Here is a 23397-nt window from a genome sequence, read left to right as displayed (position 1 = left end):
TTAGAGTTGGTGCCTAGACGTTTCGTGTTCAGCTCGGATCGCCGGCACTTGGCCGTTATCGACGGAGGTTGGACCAGGGGCGGCGACGTTCTGGTTGTTGGTATAAAGGATGATGATATGATAGACTGACAAACTGAGCTGCAGGACTAGAGGTGGAAAAATTCTACCATGTTGAAGCCTCAGCTTGAGGCCACGACATCTTCCTCACATTTGGTGTTGAGACTTTACCTTGGGAGGTGGGTATAGGCTCAAGAATGAGCTCGAGGCCCTTCTAGATTCGCCAGTCGTGGGTCGAGAAATCGTTGGGCGTCCTAGCCTTATGTGCCAATATTATGCTGCTTGGACGGCATCGTCGGGAACGTCCCTCAAACAATTGTGATTGGATATCATTAGTAACGATGGATTGCCGCTCAAGAGGGTAGACAATTCCATGACTTGACTAATCCTCATCAAGGTCCGCCGACACGCACTCTAGCAACCATACTGGAGAAAATTGAAACGCATTCTAACAAAAGAAGCCTCTACTATCGAGGCCTAAGACAAGCTCCTAGCCTTTATGACGCCCATATATCAAATACACCATATGATGGTACATGCCGCCCCGGAGTTATTATGTTGCGAAACTCCATTAGCCGACTTATACAACTCCCAACAATCCGACAGTACCCCACGAAGCAGTTCCGCCTCGCTCCAGCGAAGCCATCTTACTTGGACTTGGACACACCAGCTCCAATCACACCGGGAAGCTTCTCCTCACCAACGCTGAACAGCATGCCGATAGCCAGGTACAGAATAACGACCATAGAGATGGTGAAGCCAGCAAAGAGCCAGAACTGGACACTGATGTCCTTCTTGGAGCATGCGCCGCCAGCCCAGTGGGTAACGCTGCCGCTCTCGCTAACTGTGCCTAGGCAGTGGCAGCTGAAGCAAGCATCCTTGCCATCAGAAGAACCATCTCGCTTGGCGTATCTGTTCTGGCAGAAGCCATGGCCAGAGCAGTTGGCAGTGCCCTGGATGCAGCTGTCCTCAGACGTGAAGCAGGAGGGCACAATGGAGGGAATTGAGGAGAAGATGGGGTTCTCAGCAACCGACGAGGTTTCGGCAGCCGACTCGACAGCATCCTCCACCGAGGTCATAACAGTCTCGGCCTGTCGGCGTCGCAGCTCCTGTTGTTCTTCGGATTCCGTCGCATCTGAGCCCTGGGGAAGGAAAACCAAGGTGGTCTCCATCTCGCCGGACTCAGCAAGCTTCTGGAGCTTGGGGAGCTCACCCAGGAAGGTAACCGGGTGGTCGGCATCCTGTGCGCAACGTTAGATAAGCATTTCGAGACGGAATATTATCACAGGATATGTACCTGAGACCTGTCGTAGGTAGCGACAGTCGACTGCTCATTCCAGCAGCTTCCCTCCTTGCTGACGACCTTGCTCAGGGGGCAACCATGCTTCTTGGCGATGGAGAGGTCATAAAAGTTGTTCTGCTCAATCTTCTCCTGGCTTCTCGAAACTGTAAAGTCGGGCTCGGTGTGGAAGATCCAGCCAAAGAACGATTCGTACTCGAAGATTGGCATTCCCTCAACCACAACAACAAGCTGCTGGGGCGTCGCATTCTGCTCCTTTGTAAACAATGGCGCGGAGGCCTTGCCGTATTTGTTAACCAAAGAGACAATTCGCTCCTTATCGGCGCTGGCGGGGATGTCGCGAAATGATGGACCGTCGCCCTCGGGAGCGAGTCGTTGCTGCAGGATAAGACGGGCTTCGCTGGGGGTGAGACTCGTAGTTGGCTCCACGGGATGCGAACCGCGTAGGATGTAGACACGGGCGGCCTGCTCGGCGGTCTGCTGAGCTGCAGCGGCAAAGCTGGCGAGGGCTACACTGAGCCCAATGGTGAGCTTCATTTTCGGCGTGTGTTGATGAAGCTTTGTTGATGGGAGCCAGGCTGAGATAGCTGGAGGTGTCGCAAGCTCCAGGCACGGGGAGTCTGGGGATGCATGCACGTGTCGGGATCGCGGCGTGGAGTTGTTCCGTCATACAGTGCGATGTTTCGCATTAGGCAGTTGCGAGCGCCTGTTATGTACAGTGTTCATAAAGATCTGCACGGTGCATCTTGCGCCTCAGCGGCTTACATCAAGCCGACGCCGGCATTTCAACATCACCATCGCTACTATCGCCACCCTCACAATGCATTTCACTCCTTGAAGTTCTTTTCTATACGGCGAGCGCGGCATTCTTCTTTTCTCTTTAGCCTGTATTTTATTTAGTGCCTGACCCCAGGCCAGGCCAGAGGCAGCATGTTGGCTCGACAAGCCGTGCTGCGCCGAGCAGCCATCTCGACCATCCCGACACAACGAATCGTCACCCGTCAGATTCGGCCTCTGACAAGACAAATATCCTTCCTACCATGGCGTCGACAAAAGCCTCCAGCCGGCGTCCCCGTCTACTTTGCCAAACCGAAACCTTCCTACGGTCCGAGTTTCCGAAGACGACTTGGGTATGCAATACTCATACAATTGATGTGGATGGAAAACTGATGGACTATACAGCCGAGCCCTTTTTACGACCGTCGTCTTCTATGCCTGCTGGCAAATATTCATGGCCGTCGTTTTTGACCCTCTCCTCGACTGGGCTGACGCAGAATGGGAGGCCATGTCGGATAAGGAAAAGGAAGAGGTGCAGAATATGGCCGAGGAGGACGAACCCATATTATTCCTACCCTTCCCTTTTACGACCGAAGAGGTTAAGCAACCCCCTTATCGAGGCTCCGACCCGGAATGGGAGATGTTTGTCAAGGTCAACCAGGATACAAAGCTTCAGAAGGAGATCAAGTGTTAGTGCCCAGAACTACACTAGAAACTTGCGCATTCTAACGCATCGCAGTCGGTCTTGCGGACGAGATCAAGAGGGGAGTTGAGAAGAACCCTGCATTTGTCAGACTTCTTGGTGGCGGGGCAATCACAGTCAGAAAGCTCTGGTTGGATATCATCTATCCGCCTGCTCCTCCGCCGAAGCACTACATCTCCGGGTAAGCATGACTTTAAAACTCAAACGTGACTTGTTGCTTACCATTTCACCACAGAATCATCATTGATGAGGAGGGCATCTTTTGGGGTGATCGACCCATCGATTCAACCGCCGCAAACCACCTCGCCAAGGTTCTCTACCCCAAGGCTGTGGCATTGACATGTTGGACGTTTATTAGCTTCCTTGCAAAGCAAGGATTTCAAGACTTCACAAGAGCTCTTGGTTTCAGTGACCCCGTCCCTCCGGAGCCGACATTCCACCCCGGGCCCCTCGAGCGATTTAAGGGACAGGGTGGGTTCCCAGCCGGCCCTAGGAATCAGACTGTCAGAGTGGTTGGACAGTCTGAGCGACCTCCCCATGGATCTTTCCCTACTGGCAACGGTGATATCATTGGTACACTTTTTGGCAGCGAGACACAGTTTGACCCTCGCATCCAAGCCGCCATCCAGGCCGCATCTCTCACCTTTGCTCGAAACTGGAAGCCTACAAAGACGTCTCCGAATAGGGGATGCATCAGAGTTGATGGAGTCGTCGAGCTGAAGGGAAAGACGGCATGCATGGCAGTTTACGTCCTGGGCTGGTACGACCCCAAGTTGCGGAAGTTTATGGGCATCCAGACTGGTCTCAAGCACCTGGTGCAGTTGAAGCAGCGCCCGGCGCCCGGCTGACGAAAGAGAATGGGATACCGGGCCAAAGGAGCGGATGAGCAGCGTGGATTACTGGCATGGCTTTGCGTGGCGCTTGGAACGGGGTCTGATTTGAGATACCATGGATAGAGTAGGAATATCACAACTTTTCTTCCACAACCAAACCATTGGACACATACAATTTAAGATTGCACATAACGAAGCAGCAGCATGTGAATATACCCTATAAACCCTATATTCCAGGACCGCTTCGAAAAACAAAAAAAAAGAATTTCCTATACCCCCTCAACACCGTCCCTGTTTCCGACACCACATTCCATTCCATTCATTGGCGGGAATCACCAATGTCCCCTAGTGACATGGCTTTTCACCAGATTAAGGGAGGGGAGGGGAGGTGGTCCCATAGCCGACCCTACCCCCTTCTCGGTCTTACAAAGCTCCAGCTTGATGTTGGGGACCGCCTAGTTCCGCAGCACGTTGATGAAGATTGTGAACACTTCCAGTTCAACCTCGGGGCCGCCAGGAACCCGCTCGTTTCGCGGGATGGCGGCGATGAGGTGCGCCTCCACCACATTAACCCCAGGGTGTAGCATAGCCTCAAAGGCTCGCTCGTTGGGTTGTTGGCCTGGGGCCGGGTGGTGTGTGGGCTTCAGAGGTTGCTTGTTCACAAGCGTCCAGAGGCTGTATTGCCTGTTCTGCAAGTGATCCGGTATCGCTGGAACAACAAGGATGCGGGTCAGATGAGGAGGCAGGTTAACTGTGGCTGACTGCTGCATCTCAGTGGGACTTGGCTTGACAGTTGCCACAGTAGGGCTGTGTGATTGAAAGGCCGGATGAGCCTGTATCCTCACGCTTTCGATCAGCGCATCATCGAGACCTGATAGTTGTCAGCAACTGTGGTCCTCTAGTAAGATCCGAGCAAGCATACCTTTACCAGGACGACGGAAGTGCTTCTGCTCCATGTAGCCATTAACAAGGGGGTTGTGCTGAACTGGCTGGGGCTGCGCAACGGGCGCGGACGCGGGTGCGGGAACAGGAGCTACACCTGGCGCTGGCGTTGCTTGCCCTGAGGCTATGCTAGGTTGTCTCGGGATGCCAGTGGGTGATGCACTTGCGACCTCCTCCGCCTTGAGTGCTGGCTGCACAGATGGGCTTGGGGAGGGAACAGAAGCCGAGACGCTTCTGGCCTTATCTAGCTGCACATTCGGTACTGCGGGAGTCGACGTACGAGCCGTCCCATTGACGCTCTGGCCGTTAGTTGTAGCATCTGTTGGCTGAGCTGAAGCAGGCGTATCCGCAGAGTCCCGTTGGCCACCAACGTGAATCGTTATCTTCTTACCCGACGGTGTTGGGGTATCTGTAGGCTGGCCGACTTTGAGTTTGATCTTTGCTTGCGAAGGCTCTGCCACAACAGCTTGGGCCTGCTTGAGCTGATCAAGGAAGAAATCCTATCGAAATGGTTAGGCTTGGTCACTATGAGAGAATCGGGTCCAACCAACCTTGAGCTCCTGGGCGAGGGCGTAGATTTCGCTTCCCTCTTCGTTGTAATAGAAAGCATTGGTCCAAAGAAGCTTCGACTTCTCCTCAAAAGCGTTCCATGTCTTGAACTCGCTAATGCCGGTCGCCTCACCGCGGCTTTGCGCACCCTTGACCATCTTCTGCAGCTTTCTGATCGAGAGAGGATCTGTGATTATCTTATAATAATCTTTCAGAGCGCGGGGTGGTAGGTTGATAAACGCCTCAAAATAGGCATCCTCGTACCTGGAACTGTTAGAGACACAGGGGTACAGACAGGGCAGTTGGTTGCGGACTTACTCAGGATCTTGGTATCGGAGAAGCTCCTCGACAATCTTCTCCTGTGCTTGCTGGAAATTGAGGCCCTTGTAGGGCACGTCCTCGTACTGGTGATCAGGCTTGGCTGGAGGTGCAACCGGCTTTGGCGTCTCCTTGACTCTGGTAGATGCTCGCCTAGGCGTGCGGGCCGCCGGCCCACGACGTTTGAGAGTGATGGTCCGCCTCCTTGAGCTTGGCTCCTCTTCCTCTTCTTCTTCCTCTTCTTCCTTTTCTTCCTCCTTTTCATCTTGCTCGTCATCTTCCGCATCTACAGCTTCATCATTATCCTCTTCTCCTTCCGCGTCCTCTTCCTGGTCGGCCTCTCCATCCTCTGGCGGAAGGGGAGTGGGCATGGCTTGGTAGCCACGTTGGTGGTATGCAGGATTTGTCTTGGTCATGTAGTTGCTGAGCGCCTTTCTGATTCGTTCCGCGTCGTCGAAGGTGGTAGATGACCGAGGATAGAACTCCTTTGCATTGGAGATCATCCTCTTGAAGTAGCTCTCAAGTTCGGCGAGGGTCTCGAATTCGCCGTTGTTCAGTTTCTTCTCGATCAATTCCAACGAGATGGGCATGCGGGTTCGTTTGTAGTACTCTGCGTTGCCGGTGCGCGCCGGTAGCTTTTCAAAGTAGGTTGCGACCAGACGGCCCCTATAAGAACAGATCAGTATTTCAAGTCCTCGGTGACGAAATAGGCCGGTATACCCTTTGTCTGCAGTCCTACGCAGCTGTTCCAAAAAGGCCATGCCATATGCGGTGGTCGATTCTCGGGTTTCGCCCTTCGAAAGGTCGAATTCATCCTGTGGCAGACACCATGTCAGTCACCAATTCAAGTGCAGAGAGGTGAATATCGATGCAGGCGCGTCATGGCAGTGCGAAGTAACAACGACCTCAAACATGGCTGCGTTGCACAATCCATCGAAAGCAGGTTCGCAAGAGGCATCTAGACGGGCTTACAGCAAGTTTGCGACGCTTCGCAGCTCGGTCGTCGGTTTCCCCCGATGCGGCCCCATTGGCCTTGCGCTTGCTGTCCATCCTGGCTGTAGTCGCTACGGTCGCCGGACCAGGCGCATCACAAACTTATGCAGTATCTTTTGCCAGCAGAATTTGTCGGCGCACAATGGGAGTTCTCAGGGCCCGGGGTCAAGGTCGCTGCGACGGCGCTGGTGTGGATTTTGACGCGTGCTGGTCCAATGGTCGCGTCAAATAGGACAGTGTTTGGGAGGCTCGAGGCCGGATGTAGCGCGCCGATAATGTGGTTTTTAGTGCAGTTTGAGGGCTGTAAAGGATGTTGCGTAAGTATTCGAGCTCGTGTGGGCTATTGCAAGCCTATGCATCCCTTTGCGAAAGCCGGGAGTTGGCGCTCGAGTCGATTTTGGAGAGATCGGGAATGAGTGGGCTGGCTTGTTGCAACTGACTGCGGGAGGGCGAGGTGTGAGAGGAGGTACATGGTGGAGGTACCCGCTTGGCCTGTGCCATGCCTGAAAACAGCAATCAGGCAACAAGGCAAACAATTTGGCCAGCTGGACGGGACGGTTGAGCTGAACCGGATGGGCTGGAAAATATTGAGTTGTATAATGATGCATAATGTGAATATTGTGCCTTTTCTTTTCTGAATTTGAATACCATCTCTTTGTTCTGGGTATAGAAAATACGTGCCTTTCAAGACAAGTTGCTAGAACTACACTCGTAATTGAACCTCATCATGAAACCCTCCAAAACACCAAAGTGATGATGTGCATATAGGGAAATATCTGTCAATTCCCCCGAGCTACCGCAAGCTCTCTTTATTGAAATCGAGTTTTCTGTATACAAGTAGCAAATCTTCCAGATTACTTTTTCCTTTGGCATGTTACACAGTTCCGTCATATACTCGGCGGCTCGCATGATAAAGCTGGCTTGCTATGAGGGGCCAAGCTAAGAACCCAGCACAGGCGGGATGGTGGTCGTGGGGCGCCTCGCAAGCTCCCTACCTCTCCTTCAACCCCACATTGACCTCATTCTTAAACCTGGAAGCTCGGTGCTGACCTGTACGATCTTCACCGTCATCCATCGCAAGCGACAATTGTGCCCCGACGAGAACATGGCGGACTCTACACCCAGCGACCCGCCTCCTGACTACGAAAAGTCCACCGCGGAGAAAGGTGGCCCTCCCCGTCCTCTGCGCAAAGGCCCTCTTCTTCTGGACCTTCCTATCCTCAAGCACCTAAACTCCAAGCGAGTGATCCTTGCGTCAGCGTCGCCTCGCAGGAAGGCGCTGCTTCAGCAGGTGCGCGATAATTCTTATGGAGGGTAGCGTCCATCTTCTCACCTTGTGCAGTTTGGCCTCACGAACCTCGAGATCCTCCCGTCTACGAAACCCGAAAACCTGGACAAGACGGCGTTCGGTCCCTTCGAATATGTAGCTGCGACTGCCCACCAGAAGTGCATGGACGTCTACACCACAGCCCTCGAGACCCATCTTGCATCGATACCCGACCCTGATCTCGTCATCGCCGCTGATACCATTATCGTCTCCCGGGACGGCCGGATCCTTGAGAAGCCTCGAAGCGAAGCTGAACACATCCGCATGCTGAAGCACCTTAGAGACACGCGGATGCACAAGGTCTTGACAGCAATCACTGTTCTTGCTCCGAGAGAGGACGCGAGACATCCAGGGTACCAGATCGATAGCCACACGGAAGAGACCAAGGTATACTTCCTGAGCGAGTCCGATGGTCTTCCAGACGATGTGATTGAGTCGTATGTCAAAACTCGGGAGGGTGCAGACAAGGCGGGAGGCTACGCCATCCAGGGCATTGGCGGCATGTTGCTAGTGGAGAAGATTGACGGAAGCGTGGACAACGTTGTGGGGTTGCCCGTAAGAAGATGTATGGCCATGGCGGAAAAGGTGATATTTAAGCAGGCCGAGGAAGATTTCGAAGGGGAAGAGTCGGAGGAAGATTAAGGGATTTGAGGCACAAGATAAACCGGCACTTATAGATGCTCGCATGTCACGCGAAGTGAATCACGAGCAGATCAACCGACCTACCTAGGTAAGCAGCCAGCCGAGGGGTAGGTCTCGCAGGTGTATTACAGCTCAGCTGCAGACACTGGCAGCTGCAAAACAGTATCTTTCGAGCAATGAATGGAATTCAACTTCTCAATGGTAATACAGCCTAGGTAGTTGAGGGAGTAAGAACGGCACATGTCGATATATTCCTGCAGAGTTGAGCCCACATGTCTATTACTCCGAGGTTGGTAGGCTCCAAATCGAGCGCAGTGAGAATGTGAAAGATCCAAGGGTCCAATAAGATGTACTAATATTAATCTATGCACAGTAACCATTGGATGCAGGTTGGTTGACTCCAACACAGGTTGGATGCGTATCGAGGTTAGATCAGGAACCACAGCATGCAAACAACGGCTTCCCACATGCAAACAGCCCGATTGAACCTGCCCGTGCAAGGACCAGGGTCCTGTAGTGTCATTTTCACATGGAAAATCTGGGGGCAGCACTTGGACCCTTGCACGTCATCAACCTCCATTAACACTCTCGCGCATGAAAAAGGCTTGCATGCGACATCGAATCCAGCTCAATATTTACGCACGCCTTTGATAACTTTAATCACTTTTTTGTTGTGCTACAGCTCTCTTTTATTAGACACGGCCATGTCTTCTCCAAACAACAAATCAGCCGCGAATGGCGAGGGCGGGGTGCCCAACGATGAGAAACCGCGCCTCACTGAAGAGGAAAAGAAGCAGAACCACATCGCATCAGGTATGAAGGTCCGCGATGTTTTCGTGATACTCTTATACATTCATCTGCCTTTCCTGAACAATCTGAATCTAATGCGCACGCACACAGAGCAAAAGCGCCGGCAAGCCATCCGCGAAGGCTTTGATCGCCTGACGGAGCTGGTGCCCGGCCTCGAAGGTCAAGGAAGATCAGAAGGCTTGGTCCTCAAGCGGACAGTGGATTACATGCGCGAGCAGCTCTCAGAGAGGCAGGCGATTATCGATCGCATCGAGCAGGCTGGAGGCGATGTTGACGAGAAGCACAAGAGGTCTGGCTGCCATGTGACCACATGATCCACTGATCAGGAGGCTGACCATGTCTCAGGGCGTTATATCAACAAGCAAACAATCCAGGGCGTACGAGAGGATGATTTTGCAGACGAAGGAGAAGAGCTAAAGCGAGCAGAGAAAAAACAAGGTTAATGTATAAAATTCACCACGTGTCTACTAGAATAAAGGACTTCACGATAGCACGGGTTGGGCGACATCAGGTATCAAGCGCCGGGACGAGTTCCAGTTACCACTGAACAACCCAAAATCCTAACATCGGATAGACGCAAACCTGGGTCGCGCCACGCCATAATCATTTCTGGGTATGGAGTAATCATTATTGGGAGAGAGGATTGGTGTATTATTTCTATAGAGTGCCTCACAGAGCAACCCGTCTGTCTATTCAAACGTGTCTACCATGGTTTTTAACCTCTCGCGCAGATCTTCTGGTGATATTCTCTCCCTCCCCAAGGCAACCTGCTTGTTCTTGACATCTTCATCTCCAACCACCAAGATCTGGCCATACCCATTGGTTCGGGCCTCCTTGATCTTGGCGCCCAGGGGCCGCGCTGTAGTGTCAATGTCCACAGCCAGTCCTGTCGGTCGAAAGACATTCTCTTGACCGGGCAGTGTGCCCGCCTCGAGCTGCTCATAGACTTGCTTGTTGTGTCCAACCAATACGTCGCGCACATGCTCAGCCCAGTCAAGGACAGGTGTAGAGGTGTTGACTGTGAGGATGATGGCCTGGCGAGGGTTGAGCCAGAAGGGCCACTTGCCATCGTACTTTTCAATCAAGAGCGCCATCAGACGCTCAACAGAGCCCAAAACGGCTCGGTGGATCATGACGGGGCGAACAGGTCCGTACTCGGCGAGAAGAGCAGGGTCTTCCGTTGTCTCACCCCGAGCTTCATACTCGGGAGCAGGAGCTTGGTATTCAAGCTCGAATCGCTTGGGAAGCTGGAAGTCCAGTTGGATAGTGGCCGTCTGGTGCTCCTTACCGTCGGAATCAGTGAGAACAATGTCAATCTTCGGACCATAGAAAGCACCGTCTCCCTCCTTGACTCCCCACTCCATGCCTGACGCATCAAGCGCTCGCTTCAATGCGTTCTCAGCTTGTGCCCACTCCTCCTCAGTGCCAATATAGTGATCCTTTGGTCGTGTAGAGAGTGCCAGTCGATAGCTTGCGCCAAATCGCAGGACAGTATAGACGACCTTGACAAAGTCGAGCGTCTTCTTGATCTCCTCCTCAACTTGGCATGGCCGGCAAAAGATATGTCCATCGTCCTGGTGGAAACGTCGGACCCGAGTCAGCCCACTAAGGGCTCCAGAGATTTCGTTGCGATGGAGAGGACTAAAGTCGGCATAACGAATGGGAAGGTCTCGATAGCTGTGTCGTTTCGAGGCAAAGATGAGGCAGTGGCCAGGGCAATTCATCGGCTTCAGGCCATAATCGCCCTCTTCCTCCTCTTCCGGCTTCAGATTCTCTGGATGACTCCCACAGCACCCATCATGCTCCGCAGGCGGCTGCTCCGTATTTCCCCTCACAGCGTACATATCATCCGCATAATTCTCCAAGTGTCCCGATTTCGCCCACAGCGACTTTTTGTAGATGGTCGGGGTGATGACCTCCTCGAAGCCATACCGAACGTATTGTTTCCGGAGAAAATCGACGAGTCGGTTGAATATCCGCGCACCGTTCGGGAGGAATATAGGAGAGCCGGGGCTGTAAATAGAGCTGATGAACAGTTCTTGCTGGAGACCGAGCTTGCGGTGGTCAGGCGGTTCGCGCCTTTCGGGTTTTTGCGAGTAGAGGCGGCGGCGAGAGAGGCAGGCAGGACATGTCCACGGTCGTTTTACGGATGCTGCGAGAGCCGCTCGAGCGGTTCTTGAGCGTATCATGGCCAATTCGAGACGCAATGGCGCGTGACGTAGCCTTGGCTCAAGATGTCTGGACAAGAGGCGACCATACAAAAAGTCGAGATCGGACGGTAGAGTCGTTGAATTCGTTGCTTCTTGGAGTCTAGCGCACAAGGGCTGTCAGCAGGGGTCCTGGTCCGCTATTCCTGGCGGCATCGGCATTGGCCTAACCTATGCACTGTTCGTGTAGCGGTTAAACAGCCCTATCTTCCGAGTTGAGACCATCTGAGGCCAGTTGCATGAATTTATGAGTTTTGTAACGCGGGGTCTTTGGTTTCAATAGGTAGTCAAAAAAAAGAATAATGCCTCTCTTGAGTTATCAGGCTGAGGAGAAATGGTTCATCAGGCCATCCATTGGATCCATGCCTAGAGTTGAAGCGTTAAAGAACTTTACCTACAGCACCTAACGAGTACCTAGGTACTTCGTGAAGGAGCAGTTTTAGCGCAAACACAATAGATTCACGACAAAGGAGCCAGGGTTACACACTGTAGCGAGCACAAGATACTCAGCCCTCAATAATCTGGAAGGATCAAAAATGCAAAATTTATATCTGAATGGTCGGCCAAAGCCTCTCCTGCCATCTCCCGTTCATCGTTGTGGCCTGGGGCTCCTCCCGTCGTATTTTACCCCTCCACCTTCCAAACAGGCGTTGGTATCCGCTGAACCCCGCCAAAGGAAACAACTGCCTGGGACATCCATCCATCGTCGACTAGCCAAAATCCACAAGCCATCTTCATACTCTCCGCTCTTCACAAGGATAAGCCGCCTTGGGACATTCCTGACCAACACCTGCGTGGCTGGCCTCTACGAAGACCTCCCTCTGTGGCTCCCACGGACAGCAGCCGCAGCCGCAGCCGCCGGCTCCAACCATGAGCTTCGCTATCGAGGTTCCCGGCGATGCGAACCCGCTGACCCTGCAGTCGCTCTACCAGACACTGCAGTCCGCCACTTCGACCGACTATGCGCAGCGCCAGACGGCGGGTCAACAGCTTACATCATGGGAGCTTCAACCAGGCTACTACTCCTCGTTGCAGGCGAGTTCATTCCGGTTCCAGAGACCTCATTCTCCAGATACTAACCGTCTGACAGGCCGTCTACCTCGACAAGTCTCTCGCCGCCGAAGTTCGCTTCCTAGCAGTAATCCAGCTTAAAAATGGCATCGATCGATATTGGCGGCTATATAACCAAGTCAAGAACAGCATCAAGCAAGACGAGAAGAACTTGATACGCTCGCGGTTGTTTCAGGGCACCATCGACGAGGAGCACTCAAACCTCGCCCTACACAATGCCCTCGTGATCGCCAAAGTGGTTCGGATCGACTATCCGACCGAATGGCCAGATGCTATGGGAAGTATCACTGAGCTGCTCCGCTCGTCTCGAAATGGCAACCAGAAGCACCTCCACGGCACACTACAGATCCTCCTTCGTGTGGTCAAAGAGCTAGGAACCGCCAGAATGCGAAAGAGTCAGACCGCTCTCCAGTCTGTCACGCCTGAAATCACCCATGTCCTGACAGAAATTTATGCCGAAAAGTCCACAGCGTGGGTGGGCTTTCTCAACGGTGGAGCAGGAACAAGTGATGAAGCAGACCTTGCCATGCTCAACAGCTTGTTTGCGCTCAAGGTGCTCCGTCGGCTCGTTATCATGGGATATGAGCGACCCCATGGCGACAAGACGGTTTCGGACTTCTGGACTTTGTCACAAAATCAGTTCGGCCAGCTGCTCAATTTCGTTAGCCACGACTCGACGGTCCCGGCCGGCTACCAGGATGTTGTTGGCAAGCACCTCCTCCAGTTCACCAAGCTACACATCGACATGGCGGAACAGCATGCCGCTAGCTTTGCGTTCCTTCCGGACTCGCTCTCCCTGGTACATGCGTACTGGGATCTCGTTGCCAAATTTGCTGAGGTCTTTGACCAGTCAGGGGGCATTCGGCAAGGACCAGCAGAGGCGGGCACGGCCAAGTCCAAGGTTGAGGGTCCTGTCTTGGAGAGGCTGGCTCTCAAGGGTCTTCTCCTGCTCCGAGCATGCGTTAGAATCGCGTTCCAGCATGTTCAGACCTTCAAGTGGAGAAGCCAGGAAACCAAGGCCGAGCAGGAGCAGGCTAGTCTGCTTGTCAAGACGGAACTGCTCAAGCCCGATCTTGTGGTTCAGATTGTCAACTCCATTATTACGCATCTGCTCATCTTCCGCAAGTCTGATCTGGAAGGCTGGGAAGAAGACCCTGAGGAATGGGAACAACAGGAACAGAGTGAAGGAAATGCCTATGAATGGGAGGTACGACCGTGTGCCGAGAAGCTGTTCCTTGATCTCCTTACACACTACAAGGATCTGCTAGTGCCGCCTCTGTTGTCATACTTCCAGAGTGCTCAGAATCCCCAGGCAGACATTGCTACAAAGGAGGCTGTGTACACAGCAATGGGTCTGGCAGCTGCTCATGTACACCACGTCTTTGACTTTGATGCTGTACTAGCCTCAACTATCGTCAATGACGCTCAACAACAGGGGCCTTTGTGCAAGGTGTTGCGACGGCGGATCGCAATTCTTGTGAGCCAGTGGGCTCCTGTCAAGCTGGATGATGCCAGCCGGCCTATAGTTTACCAGATCTACCGCCATTTCCTCAACCCCGATGATGAGATCAACGACCTCGTCGTCAGAATCACGGCGGCCCGGCAACTACGCTGGATCGCTGATGAACTTGACTTTTGCGTCGAGGCATTCTTGCCCTATACGTCTGATGTCCTGTCGCAGCTCATCAACCTGGTGCAGAGTGTCGATGTGGATGAGACCAAGTTGGCAATCCTCGAGTCGATTCGAATATTGGTGACGCGAATGGAAGAGCAGGTGTCACAATTTGGAGACCAGCTCATGTCTGCCCTCCCTACGGTGTGGGAGAACTCTGGGGCTGAAGAATACATGATTAAGCAGGCCGTGACGTCCATTTTCGCAGCTCTTGTCATGAGTATGGGACCAAGCTCTCAGCGATATCAACATTTCATGGTTCCTCTGTTGTCTGAAGCAGCTCGCCGGGGATCAGATTTGCATCTTCACTTGATTGACGAGTCGCTTGAGCTGTGGAACAACATCCTCATGCAGAGCAACGCTCCTCTGGCTCCCGAGGTGGTTAACCTAGCCGAGCTGGCCCTCCCGCTTCTTGAATATGACAGCGAGACGGCCTCTTTGGCCCTCAGTGTGGTTGAGTCGTATATCCTCCTGTCTCCTGCATCCATGTTGGAGGACCGACTACGCCGTCCGACATTGAGCGCGCTCTCGGGTGTTTTGGATTCGAGAAGCCGAGAACAGGTCCGACTTGGCACAATCTGCGTCGAGAACCTCATCAGAGCTGCGGTGGAACTTGGTGGCTCGACTGGAGTGTCGTATATCTTGCAGGACATGGTCGAGATTGGATTCATGAAGAAGCTCCTCGAGAACCTACACAATGCATGGGAAGCACACCAAACCACGGGACCGAATCGAAAGGTCAGCAAGCTCAGCACAGTTACCGAGAACGACTACTTTGCCATCCTGGGGCGGCTCGCGCTGGCCGAACCCACGCTTTTCACGCAGATGCTGACCAACATGGGTTCTCTGGACCAAGTCTGGGGCTGGCTCACCTCGGAGTGGTTCTCACATCTCTCGAGCATGGACAATATTGAGCGACAGAAGCTGTACCTGCTAGGGCTCACACGACTTCTAGAGCTGCCATCGCCGATGCAGGAACTTGTTCTGGGCAAGCTTCAGGACTACTTCGACATGTGGATCAATGTGATTTCAGAGCTACAGGACGGCGTGGCCAACGGCACCGATACGCTCATCTGGGGAGCACTGGAGCCGAGCGAATATGATACCCCCAAGATTATCGCGGAACGGAATACAACTGCCAAGGACCCAGTGCATACCGTTCACGCATTCGAGTTTGTAAAGATGCGACTGCAGGACCTGGTGAACCGGGTGGGCGGAGAGGCAGCGTTCCAAGAACAGTGGGCAGTCAATGTGGACAAGGACGTGCTGGACAAGTTTCAGGCAATGGCGAGGGCGGTACAGCAATGATGATGACATGAGAGGGAAACAACTTATTGAATGATGAGATGACCAACGTTAGTTAGAGACGGATAGGTGAGCCATATTGATATTTTAACCCTCTTGAAGCCTACGGGTACTCTTTCAACGACTATACATGGAAACAAAGATATCCTCTATCAAGCACATATCTACAGCTTGCTCTGTCCCTCTTCGGGTATCTTGACGACGACCTTGCCCCAGGTGCCGCGTCCTCCTAGAGCCTTCAAGGCAGGGCCAATGTTCTCCAAACCTACAAACTCTTGGTCTGTATACTCGGTGCCTCTCAGCTTACCCTCCTTAACGAGGTCCATGATGCCCTGCCAGACCTTGGGTATCATTTCCCTCTCGTGGACCGAGTAGGCGCCCCAGTGCAGGCCAACAAGAGAGATGTTCTTGAGCAGGACCTTGTTCATGGCCACCTTTTCAATCTTGCCAGCGGCGAAGCCAATAATGAGAATGCGGCCGTTCCAGGCGGTGCACTTTGTCGAGAGGTCGACGAGGCCCACGGGGTCGTAGACAATGTCGACGCCACGGGACTTGGGTGTCAGGGCCTTGACCTTGGCGGGCCACGAGGGGTCGTTGTAGGAGACGACGTGGTCGGCGCCGAAGGACTTGGCAATGTCGAGCTTGTGCTGGGTTGAGGCTGTGGCAATGACGGTTGCTCCGAAGGCCTTGGCCACTGGTAGATGGTCAGCTCTGATCGCGATGGTCTCTGTATAGGGGCTTTCTTACCTTGTACGGCTGCAAGACCAACACCTCCAGCGGCGGCATGGACGAGCACGTAATCACCCTTCTTGACGCCTGCTCTCACGACCAGGGCGCCATAGCTCGTCGGTGCTGTGACAAACAGACCTGCCGCCTCTTGAAACGACCATCCGTCTGGCACAGGGAGAAGGGACTCCTCAGGGGCACAGAGCTTAGTCGCAAAAGCGCCCTGCGAAGCGCCAAAGACGCGGGAGCCGGGTGGGAACTTGGGGTTGGGACTGTTGCGCGGAGCGGAGATGACGGTGCCTGCAAACTCGGCGCCAGCAACCCAGGGGAAGGCTTTTCGAATGGTCAGCGCGGGGTCTTTATCGAGGGGTGTGTTTACTTGAGATGCAAGTCACTTACGAGGCTGATTCTGGTATTTGCCCTGAATCTGGAGAATGTCAAAGAAGTTGGCGGCGGCGGCGTGGACCTGGATGAGATAGGCGTCGTCTTTAGGGGCGGGGTCGGGGAGGTCTGATACTACGAGCTGATCAGGGCTCTTTTTGCTGTCAGTTGGCTCTTTGAGGAGCAAGATTTGGATATATAGGTGTTTATTTACCTTGAGGTACTCTTTGATCTGGATGCCACGCATGATGGGCGGAAGAGGAGGGTTAAATTGGGTGTGGAATCAAAGACTGAGAGAGGCTGAGAGAGTGTAATATACAGGCAAAATTGGATCTTGGATATTCAGGAGATGATTGAAAGTGAGAGTTGATACAATTTTATCTCGGATCGCTGACGTCGGTACTTTATCCGGGGGAGCTTGGATCTCGGGTTCGCGGGGGAGGGACATGAGCCGAGGCATCTTCCCCATTGAGCGCCACCCCCGGATTTGACGGCGTCGGAGTGGGGATGGAGATCGGGGTAGCAACCGAGGCCATCATGTCTCCTTGATCCTTACTAACCAACTAATGATGATTGATGCTATTTACTTATGATAACTAATGGATGTTTAATGTGTTTAATGCAGTGGATTTCAATCAATTCTGGGTTGTCAGTGGTATAAAGTGAGCCATCACCTGCAAGGGTTCCGCACATACGTTTCCCGCAGTGACAAGGCATCACTGTCAAGGCCATGCCATGACAATAGAGGAACAATAGAGCACTTTGTGATTGATAATCCGAGAATTAACAATCGAAATTATCCATTTTCAGAGATCATGACCCACTATTAGGCAGACCGTTGACTGTTTGCCCTCATTTTTATCTTCCCTTTTGGGACGTTTTGAAGTGAATACAAAATGCATGAGTGACTACAATAGAGTGAATGGCCTTCCAAAAACTATAAGACTCTCTCTTCCCTTCTTCCTCCTCAACACGGTTTCTTCTTGAATCGTTCTCTTTTCGTCGGCTTCTGCTTTGGTCTACCTTCATCGACCCTCCTCTCCCTTCTCGACATACTCTTCTTTCCACCCCCTTGTCCCTCCACTCACATCTCGTCTTACCGCACCTACAACTCTGCTTTCCTACAGTCTTCTTCCCCCACAACACTCCCCTGAAGCAACATGTCCGCTCCCATCTCTCGAAAGAGAAGACGTCTCATCGACGACGACCCCAAGTTCCGGGCCCAAACACGAAGACGACTCCTATCCCAGCGTGATCGGGATGAGGCACCTACCTCGCATCAGTGCTGGCCGTGTATATACCGCGAAATTCGTCTCAATAATGCTCGCCTTCTCGACGCCGAAAGGGATATCCCCACGGCGCGAATCAGTTTCCCCTGCGTGAGGGACCAGATTGACAGCACCTCGTGTCGTCACTGCCATGCCAACGACCACACTTGCGACGAGTATGTCCCGCGATATTTCTATTAATACTTTGGCTTACTTACTCACAAACTTAGTGGACGCGGAATATTAGTCGGCAATAAATTCGACGTCGTGAAGCTTAATGGCTTCATTAACGACACCGTCGGGATCCGCGCCCCAGATGGCGCGGTTCCCGACGACGAAGACGACGAATGCGCTTTCGTCTTGCCCCGGAACGTTAGACAGGGTCTTGTCCTTGCCAGTATCAGACTTGGAAAGGCATTTGAGACAATCACCTCATGCCACGAGAAAGAGCATGGCTTCGACAGAAGGCAAAGTGTAAGATGATAGAACTTTGACAATTTTAGAACACAGCTGACTTGGAACAGAAGAAGAGAAAGAGGCGGTATTCCCGTCTTGTTACACAACGTCGTCGCGAGATCGCGCGACACCTCTCAGAGGACCAGGTACATAGTCATCTTCCAACACCAACAAAGCCACCACTAATGCTTTGAGTAGGACCAATCCCACGGAGACTAGAAGTCCCGCCGGCTCCCTCACCTTCTCCCTGGCGATCGCCAGTGGAGTGCTTGGAGCAGCGCAATTAAAGCTTTCCACCATGAGGTTGCAGAAGCCCTCGAGGACAGCAGTGTCACAGACAGAGTCCAGGAGACTATCATCTCTCAAATCCCAGTCAAGCGAGAAGACGAAGGCCAGGGCAGAGACACATACGCCGATATGATCAGGCTTGCAGCGGAGGCCGAGTAACCGATATCCTAATCTTGAATGATTTTTTTTATTACTTAGGTAGTTATCATTGTATGTAGTGATGACACTTCTCTTCTCAGTAACAGAGAGTGTCAGTCACACAGTACCTAAGCAAAGAACACGATAACACATCACGGCATTGAAACTCAGTGCGGCAGATTGTCGTCACACGATCTAAATGGTTATCTCTCATCTTGGGACTTTGGTATCCTCTAAAGATGATCCTTCGAATGGTAGAGGTCCAAAACCCCGACGGCCCCTGGCACTACCAACAATCGTCCACTACTGCTATAACATCACGCACGCCTCCAGTATTACAGGTCAAATAAACAATCCATCCCATCAACCATGGCAGACACAAGGTCAACTATAGTTTTGCAGTATTCGAATGGGGTACAATGTATCTAGTTACTATATATGCCCAGCCCCTGAGGAGAATCCTTTCAGTCACAGCCAATGCTTCATCATGGATATCTAGACACCAATACCATTATCACCATAGACTCTCTGCTCAAACTTGATATCATAAACGTCGTATTATTACGTTCGAGGTATGCTCCATCGTCGTCTCACACATCCCCACGCCAGACTGCATTGCTCAACTTGTCCGGACTGCTTTCTACAACGACAACGACAACAACAACGTGACGCCTTGCTGAACGACATGTCCAGCCACCAAAGGGCCAAGACCACAAAATCCAACCATCGATCAATCCTCACTCAGCCCGACAGGAGATGCTCAATCGCTCCCTGCACGCTTCCGCCGCTCCGTCGCAGGGCCGCCACGTTCCTGTCGAAGTCAAAGAATCCCATGTCGTTGAGCTGGCGCAGCTGCTCGGCGTAGCGCTCCTCAGGGGGCCGGTTGTCAGGAGGCGCAGCCGGAGAAGATCCTTGGCCACCAAACATCGACAGCATCTGCTGCATCATCTCGGGGTTCATGCCAAAGGGGTTGTTGGCTTGGGCGCCTCCAGCGGGAGGGAACAGCGCCGCAAAAGGATTCGCGGGAGGTGGTGGGCTGGTAGTTGAGCCCTGCTGAGCACCGCCTTGGCTGGGGGTGGTGCCCGAAGTCTGCTGGTTGTTTGTGGTGCCTTGGCTAGGCGTGGTCCCTGTTGCTGTCTGACCTGTCGCAGTCTGGGTCTGGCCTTGGCTGGGAGGAGCACCAAAGGGTGAGAAGCCCATGTTACTGAGGGCCTGTAGCTGTTGCATCAGTGCCGCCAAGTTGGGTTGGTTTTCTCCTCCTTGCTGACCACCCATCATGCCAGGCATGAGAAAGGGGTTCATGAACGGGTTCTGCTGGCTCTGGTTTGTTCCCTGGGCATTGCCTCCAGTTGCAGCTCCTTCGGGTGTCGTGTCGGTAGCTCCAGGCGCAGGGAAAGCTCCCTCACCTCGCATGCTCCTCTGCATGCGCATAGCCTGGGCCATGGCCTCGGGGCTGGACATCATCTGTCGCATCAAGGGCGACGATATAATCTCTCTCGCGTTGGGGATATTTCTTAGCATCGGGTTCGAGTCAATGAGCATGTTGACAAAATCGGGGTTGTTGAGGGCCTCGTTCATCGACTGTTGGATGTTGGGGTCAGACATGATACGCTGGATGTTTGCCTCATCCATAGGAGCGCCCATCTACATGCTGGTCAGCAGAGGAACCTTGAGGGAGAAACAGGAATAACGTTAAACATACGCCACCGTCGGGTCCGAACATGTCGAGGCCAGGCAGGCCGTTGCCAAAGCCAGCATATCTGGCCCCCGTCAAGTTGGCAAAGGGCTGGTTGGCGGTGCCCGAGGCCATGTTGGCGGGGGCGGGAGTGGATGTGGATGTGGCGGCTGGGGTAGAGGCAGACTGGTTGGGCTGCTGATTGCTGGCGGCACTCTTGACCATGTGGATGGTGTTGTTGTGCTTGATCTTGTAGGTGCTGAGGGCATCGTCGTTCTTCATGACTCGGCCAGAGTAGATCAGGCGCTGGCGCTCGACGGCAATGTTCTCCAAGTCCTCGCCGGCGAGCTTGGTCTTGAGGTCGAGGACGGTCGCGGTCTCGGGCATGGTGATGACGTGGGTGCTATCGGACGACGTCTTGACCTTGAAGGTGATTTGAGCGTCGCCGCTCGACTCGGCGTTGTCGGCCATGGTGAGGGGAGGCGAGATGTTGACACACGGCGCAGCGCAAGGAGTGGAGGTGATTAGGTGAGGCGATGTCGGGAGTGCGCGGAGGCCGTAGGCAAGTGGCAGCTGCGGGAGCGGTTTGCTATCGCGCTACTCGATATGTATGCGAGATGCTGCGGGAGAGGCGTTTCTCGTGGTGAGGCGAGGCGAGGCGAGGCGAGGTTACGGTTGCCAAGTCGGTCGAAGGTGGTGGTTTCCAGGCGGCGACACAGACAAGCGAGCATGTACTGACGGGAGGTACTACAGCCGCCGGCGGTGACGTGGGGCAGACTGCGCTGCCAATGACGCGCGAGGGTGGAGAACCTTGAAGGAGAGCAGATGCTATAGAAAAACCGAGGCGCTGAAGATGCGCGCGACTAGACTCAAGTCGTTTGTGATATGTGAGAGTTGTTGATGATCGCTGAGTCTCGTGAAAGAGAGGTGAAGGCATAAACATATTCATCAAGCCAAGGTAAGGACAGTTTGACTCTCTTCTAAGGATCTTGATAGTCTCTTCCATTACGATCCACCACCTTCTATCGCCAGATTGCTTGTGACAAAGCTTAGAGGCAGGCCTTGTTGGAACATGATAGGGGCAAATGCGCATACCAAAACAACCATACCAGGATAAAAGAGATAATTATACGCAACAATAACCCCGCCAATGGTATCATTCCATCTTCAATGCCTACAGAATGAAGATCCGACCCATCCAACTGCAAGGTCTAGGGTAACCAACTATGGTAGATCTCCATGGCGGGGCGCTACTGTCGCTCTCAGGTCACTGAACCAATGTGCATCCATTGCTGAATGAGACGATAACCTCACATCAACACCTCCAACCATTCAAATCATATCAACTTATCATATTCCCCTCAAAAAAATAGAGAAGGAAGAGGCGACCCTTAATATTGCAATAAGCCTGGATCATCTGCAAGCGCAAAGATCTTACTCGACTTCATCCGAAAACAAGGACATGATCAACACCAGACGATGAGCCCGCAGCCATCATGATCCAAGGCATCTTTTACGCCAGGTTCTTCCCTCAAGAGGGTAACTCATCTCACACACTCGCCACCAACAGAAACAATCTCTAACATCCTATAGGCCCCAAGATTGTCGCCCAATCTCCCGCGGGCTGCATCACCCCCGTCGACAACTCAACCAAGCCGCCCCTCATCGACTTTGACGTGCTGCACGAGTACATCATCCCCCGCCAGGCCTTTTGCAACCGCTACCTCACCATCAACACCCCGGACGGAAAGTACACCGTCCTCGGCCACCCCGTCGTCATCCCCCACACAAAGTACCTGCGCAACGAGTTCATCTTCAACTTTGGCCTCGTCCTCGACGCCGATGTCGACCATGTCCCCTATGAACGCGTCGTCCGTGGGTTGGCTTCGACCTTTTCCGAGATGGAGAAGCAGAATGAGTATTTGAGTCAGAATGCTGAGACCAAGGGCCCCGGGAGGAGGCCCATTGATAGTTTGCTTGAGATTGTCAAGGAGGATCTCGACAACTATGGAGAGTGCATGATTCCAGTTGGTATGTCAAACAGCCCCAAACCACACAAAGACGTAAACTCACGAGTCAACAGATGAAGCCAACACCATCAACATGAAGCTCTTCCCTCATCACGTCGACCCTCCCCGCGTCCGGGGCTGGCACGTCCCTGTCCCCAAGACCAAGTTTGCAGACATTGTTGACCCAACCTGGGACCTCACCCTCCAAAAGGTAATCTCTCACATTGACGGCGTGTCTGATGTCCGCCGCATCGCCCACGCCGCATCGGTCTCGCTTGAGCTCGCAAAGACGGCTCTGCGCCACCTTCTTTACTACGACACCATCCTCCTCCTAGACATGTTCTTCTTCTCCGCCTGCTACGCCCCGCGCCCGGGCATCCACGACTTTATCCGCAACGTTGACGGTATGGTCGATGAGTGTGCGGCATATGTCTCACATGGCCGTGGTCGTGTCAGCAACTATCACCTCATCAAGCTCATGTCTACCTTTGCGCCGGGAAGAACCGTCATGGAGTGGCTCAAGGGCCATCAAGATGCGGGCTTTGAGGTCCTGCGATTCGTCGATGTCCGCAGACTCGTCCAATTCGGCGTTATCAAGGGCTGTCTCTACCGCGTCCACAAGTTTGTCGTCTCTAAGCAGTACCTCGCTGCCTTGGCCTCTGGCCAGAGCCGACCGATTCCTGGAGGAGATCCTCTGCAAAAGTACACTGATGGTTGCCATCACTTTGACCAGATTATCACGGAGCAGAACCTGACGGATAGTGAGATTATGGAGAAGCTCAAGAAGCTACCAGTTCCAAAGGGAGATTTGGTCGTCTTCTACCGATAAACCAAGAACCAGCGTTTTGTACTCATGAGTTATTTATTTTACATCACATCTCATCTATGGTATCATGCAGATTACAGTAATGTACAGCGTCATCTTACACGGCTTGAATACCCATCCAAGC

At 53.1% G+C, this 23397-nt stretch overlaps 10 protein-coding genes across 10 annotated transcripts; 5 read left to right on the top strand and 5 right to left on the bottom strand.

The window, feature by feature from the left end:
- Positions 1-704: 704 nt before the first annotated feature.
- NCS54_00154100 (DUF3844 domain-containing protein) lies at positions 705-1927 on the bottom strand (the record flags this gene model as incomplete). The annotated part of the gene is made up of 2 exons (XM_053147166.1): positions 1355-1927; positions 705-1298 (listed from the first exon to the last, which is right to left on the bottom strand). Exons 1-2 carry the CDS (start codon positions 1892-1894, stop codon positions 705-707), a joined length of 1134 nt encoding a protein of 377 aa, XP_053003141.1. The 5' UTR covers positions 1895-1927.
- A 360-nt stretch (positions 1928-2287) lies between these two features.
- NCS54_00154000 (Hypothetical protein) lies at positions 2288-3685 on the top strand (the record flags this gene model as incomplete). The annotated part of the gene is made up of 4 exons (XM_053147165.1): positions 2288-2487; positions 2540-2823; positions 2874-3018; positions 3073-3685. 4 exons carry the CDS (start codon positions 2288-2290, stop codon positions 3683-3685), a joined length of 1242 nt encoding a protein of 413 aa, XP_053003140.1.
- A 440-nt stretch (positions 3686-4125) lies between these two features.
- On the bottom strand, positions 4126-6529 carry NCS54_00153900 (Hypothetical protein; the record flags this gene model as incomplete). The annotated part of the gene is made up of 6 exons (XM_053147164.1): positions 4126-4541; positions 4593-5112; positions 5164-5425; positions 5480-6145; positions 6200-6294; positions 6452-6529. The coding sequence occupies 6 exons, from the start codon at positions 6527-6529 to the stop codon at positions 4126-4128; spliced, it is 2037 nt and encodes a 678-aa protein (XP_053003139.1).
- A 976-nt stretch (positions 6530-7505) lies between these two features.
- On the top strand, positions 7506-8441 carry NCS54_00153800 (Hypothetical protein; the record flags this gene model as incomplete). The annotated part of the gene is made up of 2 exons (XM_053147163.1): positions 7506-7763; positions 7815-8441. Exons 1-2 carry the CDS (start codon positions 7578-7580, stop codon positions 8439-8441), a joined length of 813 nt encoding a protein of 270 aa, XP_053003138.1. The 5' UTR covers positions 7506-7577.
- Positions 8442-9145: 704 nt separating this feature from the next.
- NCS54_00153700 (BHLH domain-containing protein) lies at positions 9146-9565 on the top strand (the record flags this gene model as incomplete). Its single annotated transcript, XM_053147162.1, has 1 exon — positions 9146-9565. One exon carries the CDS (start codon positions 9146-9148, stop codon positions 9563-9565), a length of 420 nt encoding a protein of 139 aa, XP_053003137.1.
- Positions 9566-9940: 375 nt separating this feature from the next.
- NCS54_00153600 (Threonine--tRNA ligase) lies at positions 9941-11473 on the bottom strand (the record flags this gene model as incomplete). Its single annotated transcript, XM_053147161.1, has 1 exon — positions 9941-11473. Exon 1 carries the CDS (start codon positions 11438-11440, stop codon positions 9941-9943), a length of 1500 nt encoding a protein of 499 aa, XP_053003136.1. The 5' UTR covers positions 11441-11473.
- An 855-nt stretch (positions 11474-12328) lies between these two features.
- NCS54_00153500 (Importin N-terminal domain-containing protein) lies at positions 12329-15509 on the top strand (the record flags this gene model as incomplete). Its single annotated transcript, XM_053147160.1, has 2 exons — positions 12329-12493; positions 12549-15509. The coding sequence occupies 2 exons, from the start codon at positions 12329-12331 to the stop codon at positions 15507-15509; spliced, it is 3126 nt and encodes a 1041-aa protein (XP_053003135.1).
- Positions 15510-15670: 161 nt separating this feature from the next.
- Positions 15671-16860, bottom strand: NCS54_00153400 (PKS-ER domain-containing protein; the record flags this gene model as incomplete). Its single annotated transcript, XM_053147159.1, has 4 exons — positions 15671-16200; positions 16254-16565; positions 16632-16767; positions 16828-16860. 4 exons carry the CDS (start codon positions 16858-16860, stop codon positions 15671-15673), a joined length of 1011 nt encoding a protein of 336 aa, XP_053003134.1.
- A 2644-nt stretch (positions 16861-19504) lies between these two features.
- On the bottom strand, positions 19505-20909 carry NCS54_00153300 (Hypothetical protein; the record flags this gene model as incomplete). Its single annotated transcript, XM_053147158.1, has 2 exons — positions 19505-20407; positions 20466-20909. The coding sequence occupies 2 exons, from the start codon at positions 20907-20909 to the stop codon at positions 19505-19507; spliced, it is 1347 nt and encodes a 448-aa protein (XP_053003133.1).
- A 1025-nt stretch (positions 20910-21934) lies between these two features.
- On the top strand, positions 21935-23276 carry NCS54_00153200 (Hypothetical protein; the record flags this gene model as incomplete). Its single annotated transcript, XM_053147157.1, has 3 exons — positions 21935-21977; positions 22032-22469; positions 22522-23276. The coding sequence occupies 3 exons, from the start codon at positions 21935-21937 to the stop codon at positions 23274-23276; spliced, it is 1236 nt and encodes a 411-aa protein (XP_053003132.1).
- Positions 23277-23397: the final 121 nt, after the last annotated feature.

This window comes from Fusarium falciforme, chromosome 1 (genome assembly GCF_026873545.1).
Source record: "Fusarium falciforme chromosome 1, complete sequence".
NCBI classification, from domain to species: Eukaryota; Fungi; Ascomycota; class Sordariomycetes; order Hypocreales; family Nectriaceae; genus Fusarium; species Fusarium falciforme.
This window is presented reverse-complemented; position numbering and strand designations above follow the sequence as displayed.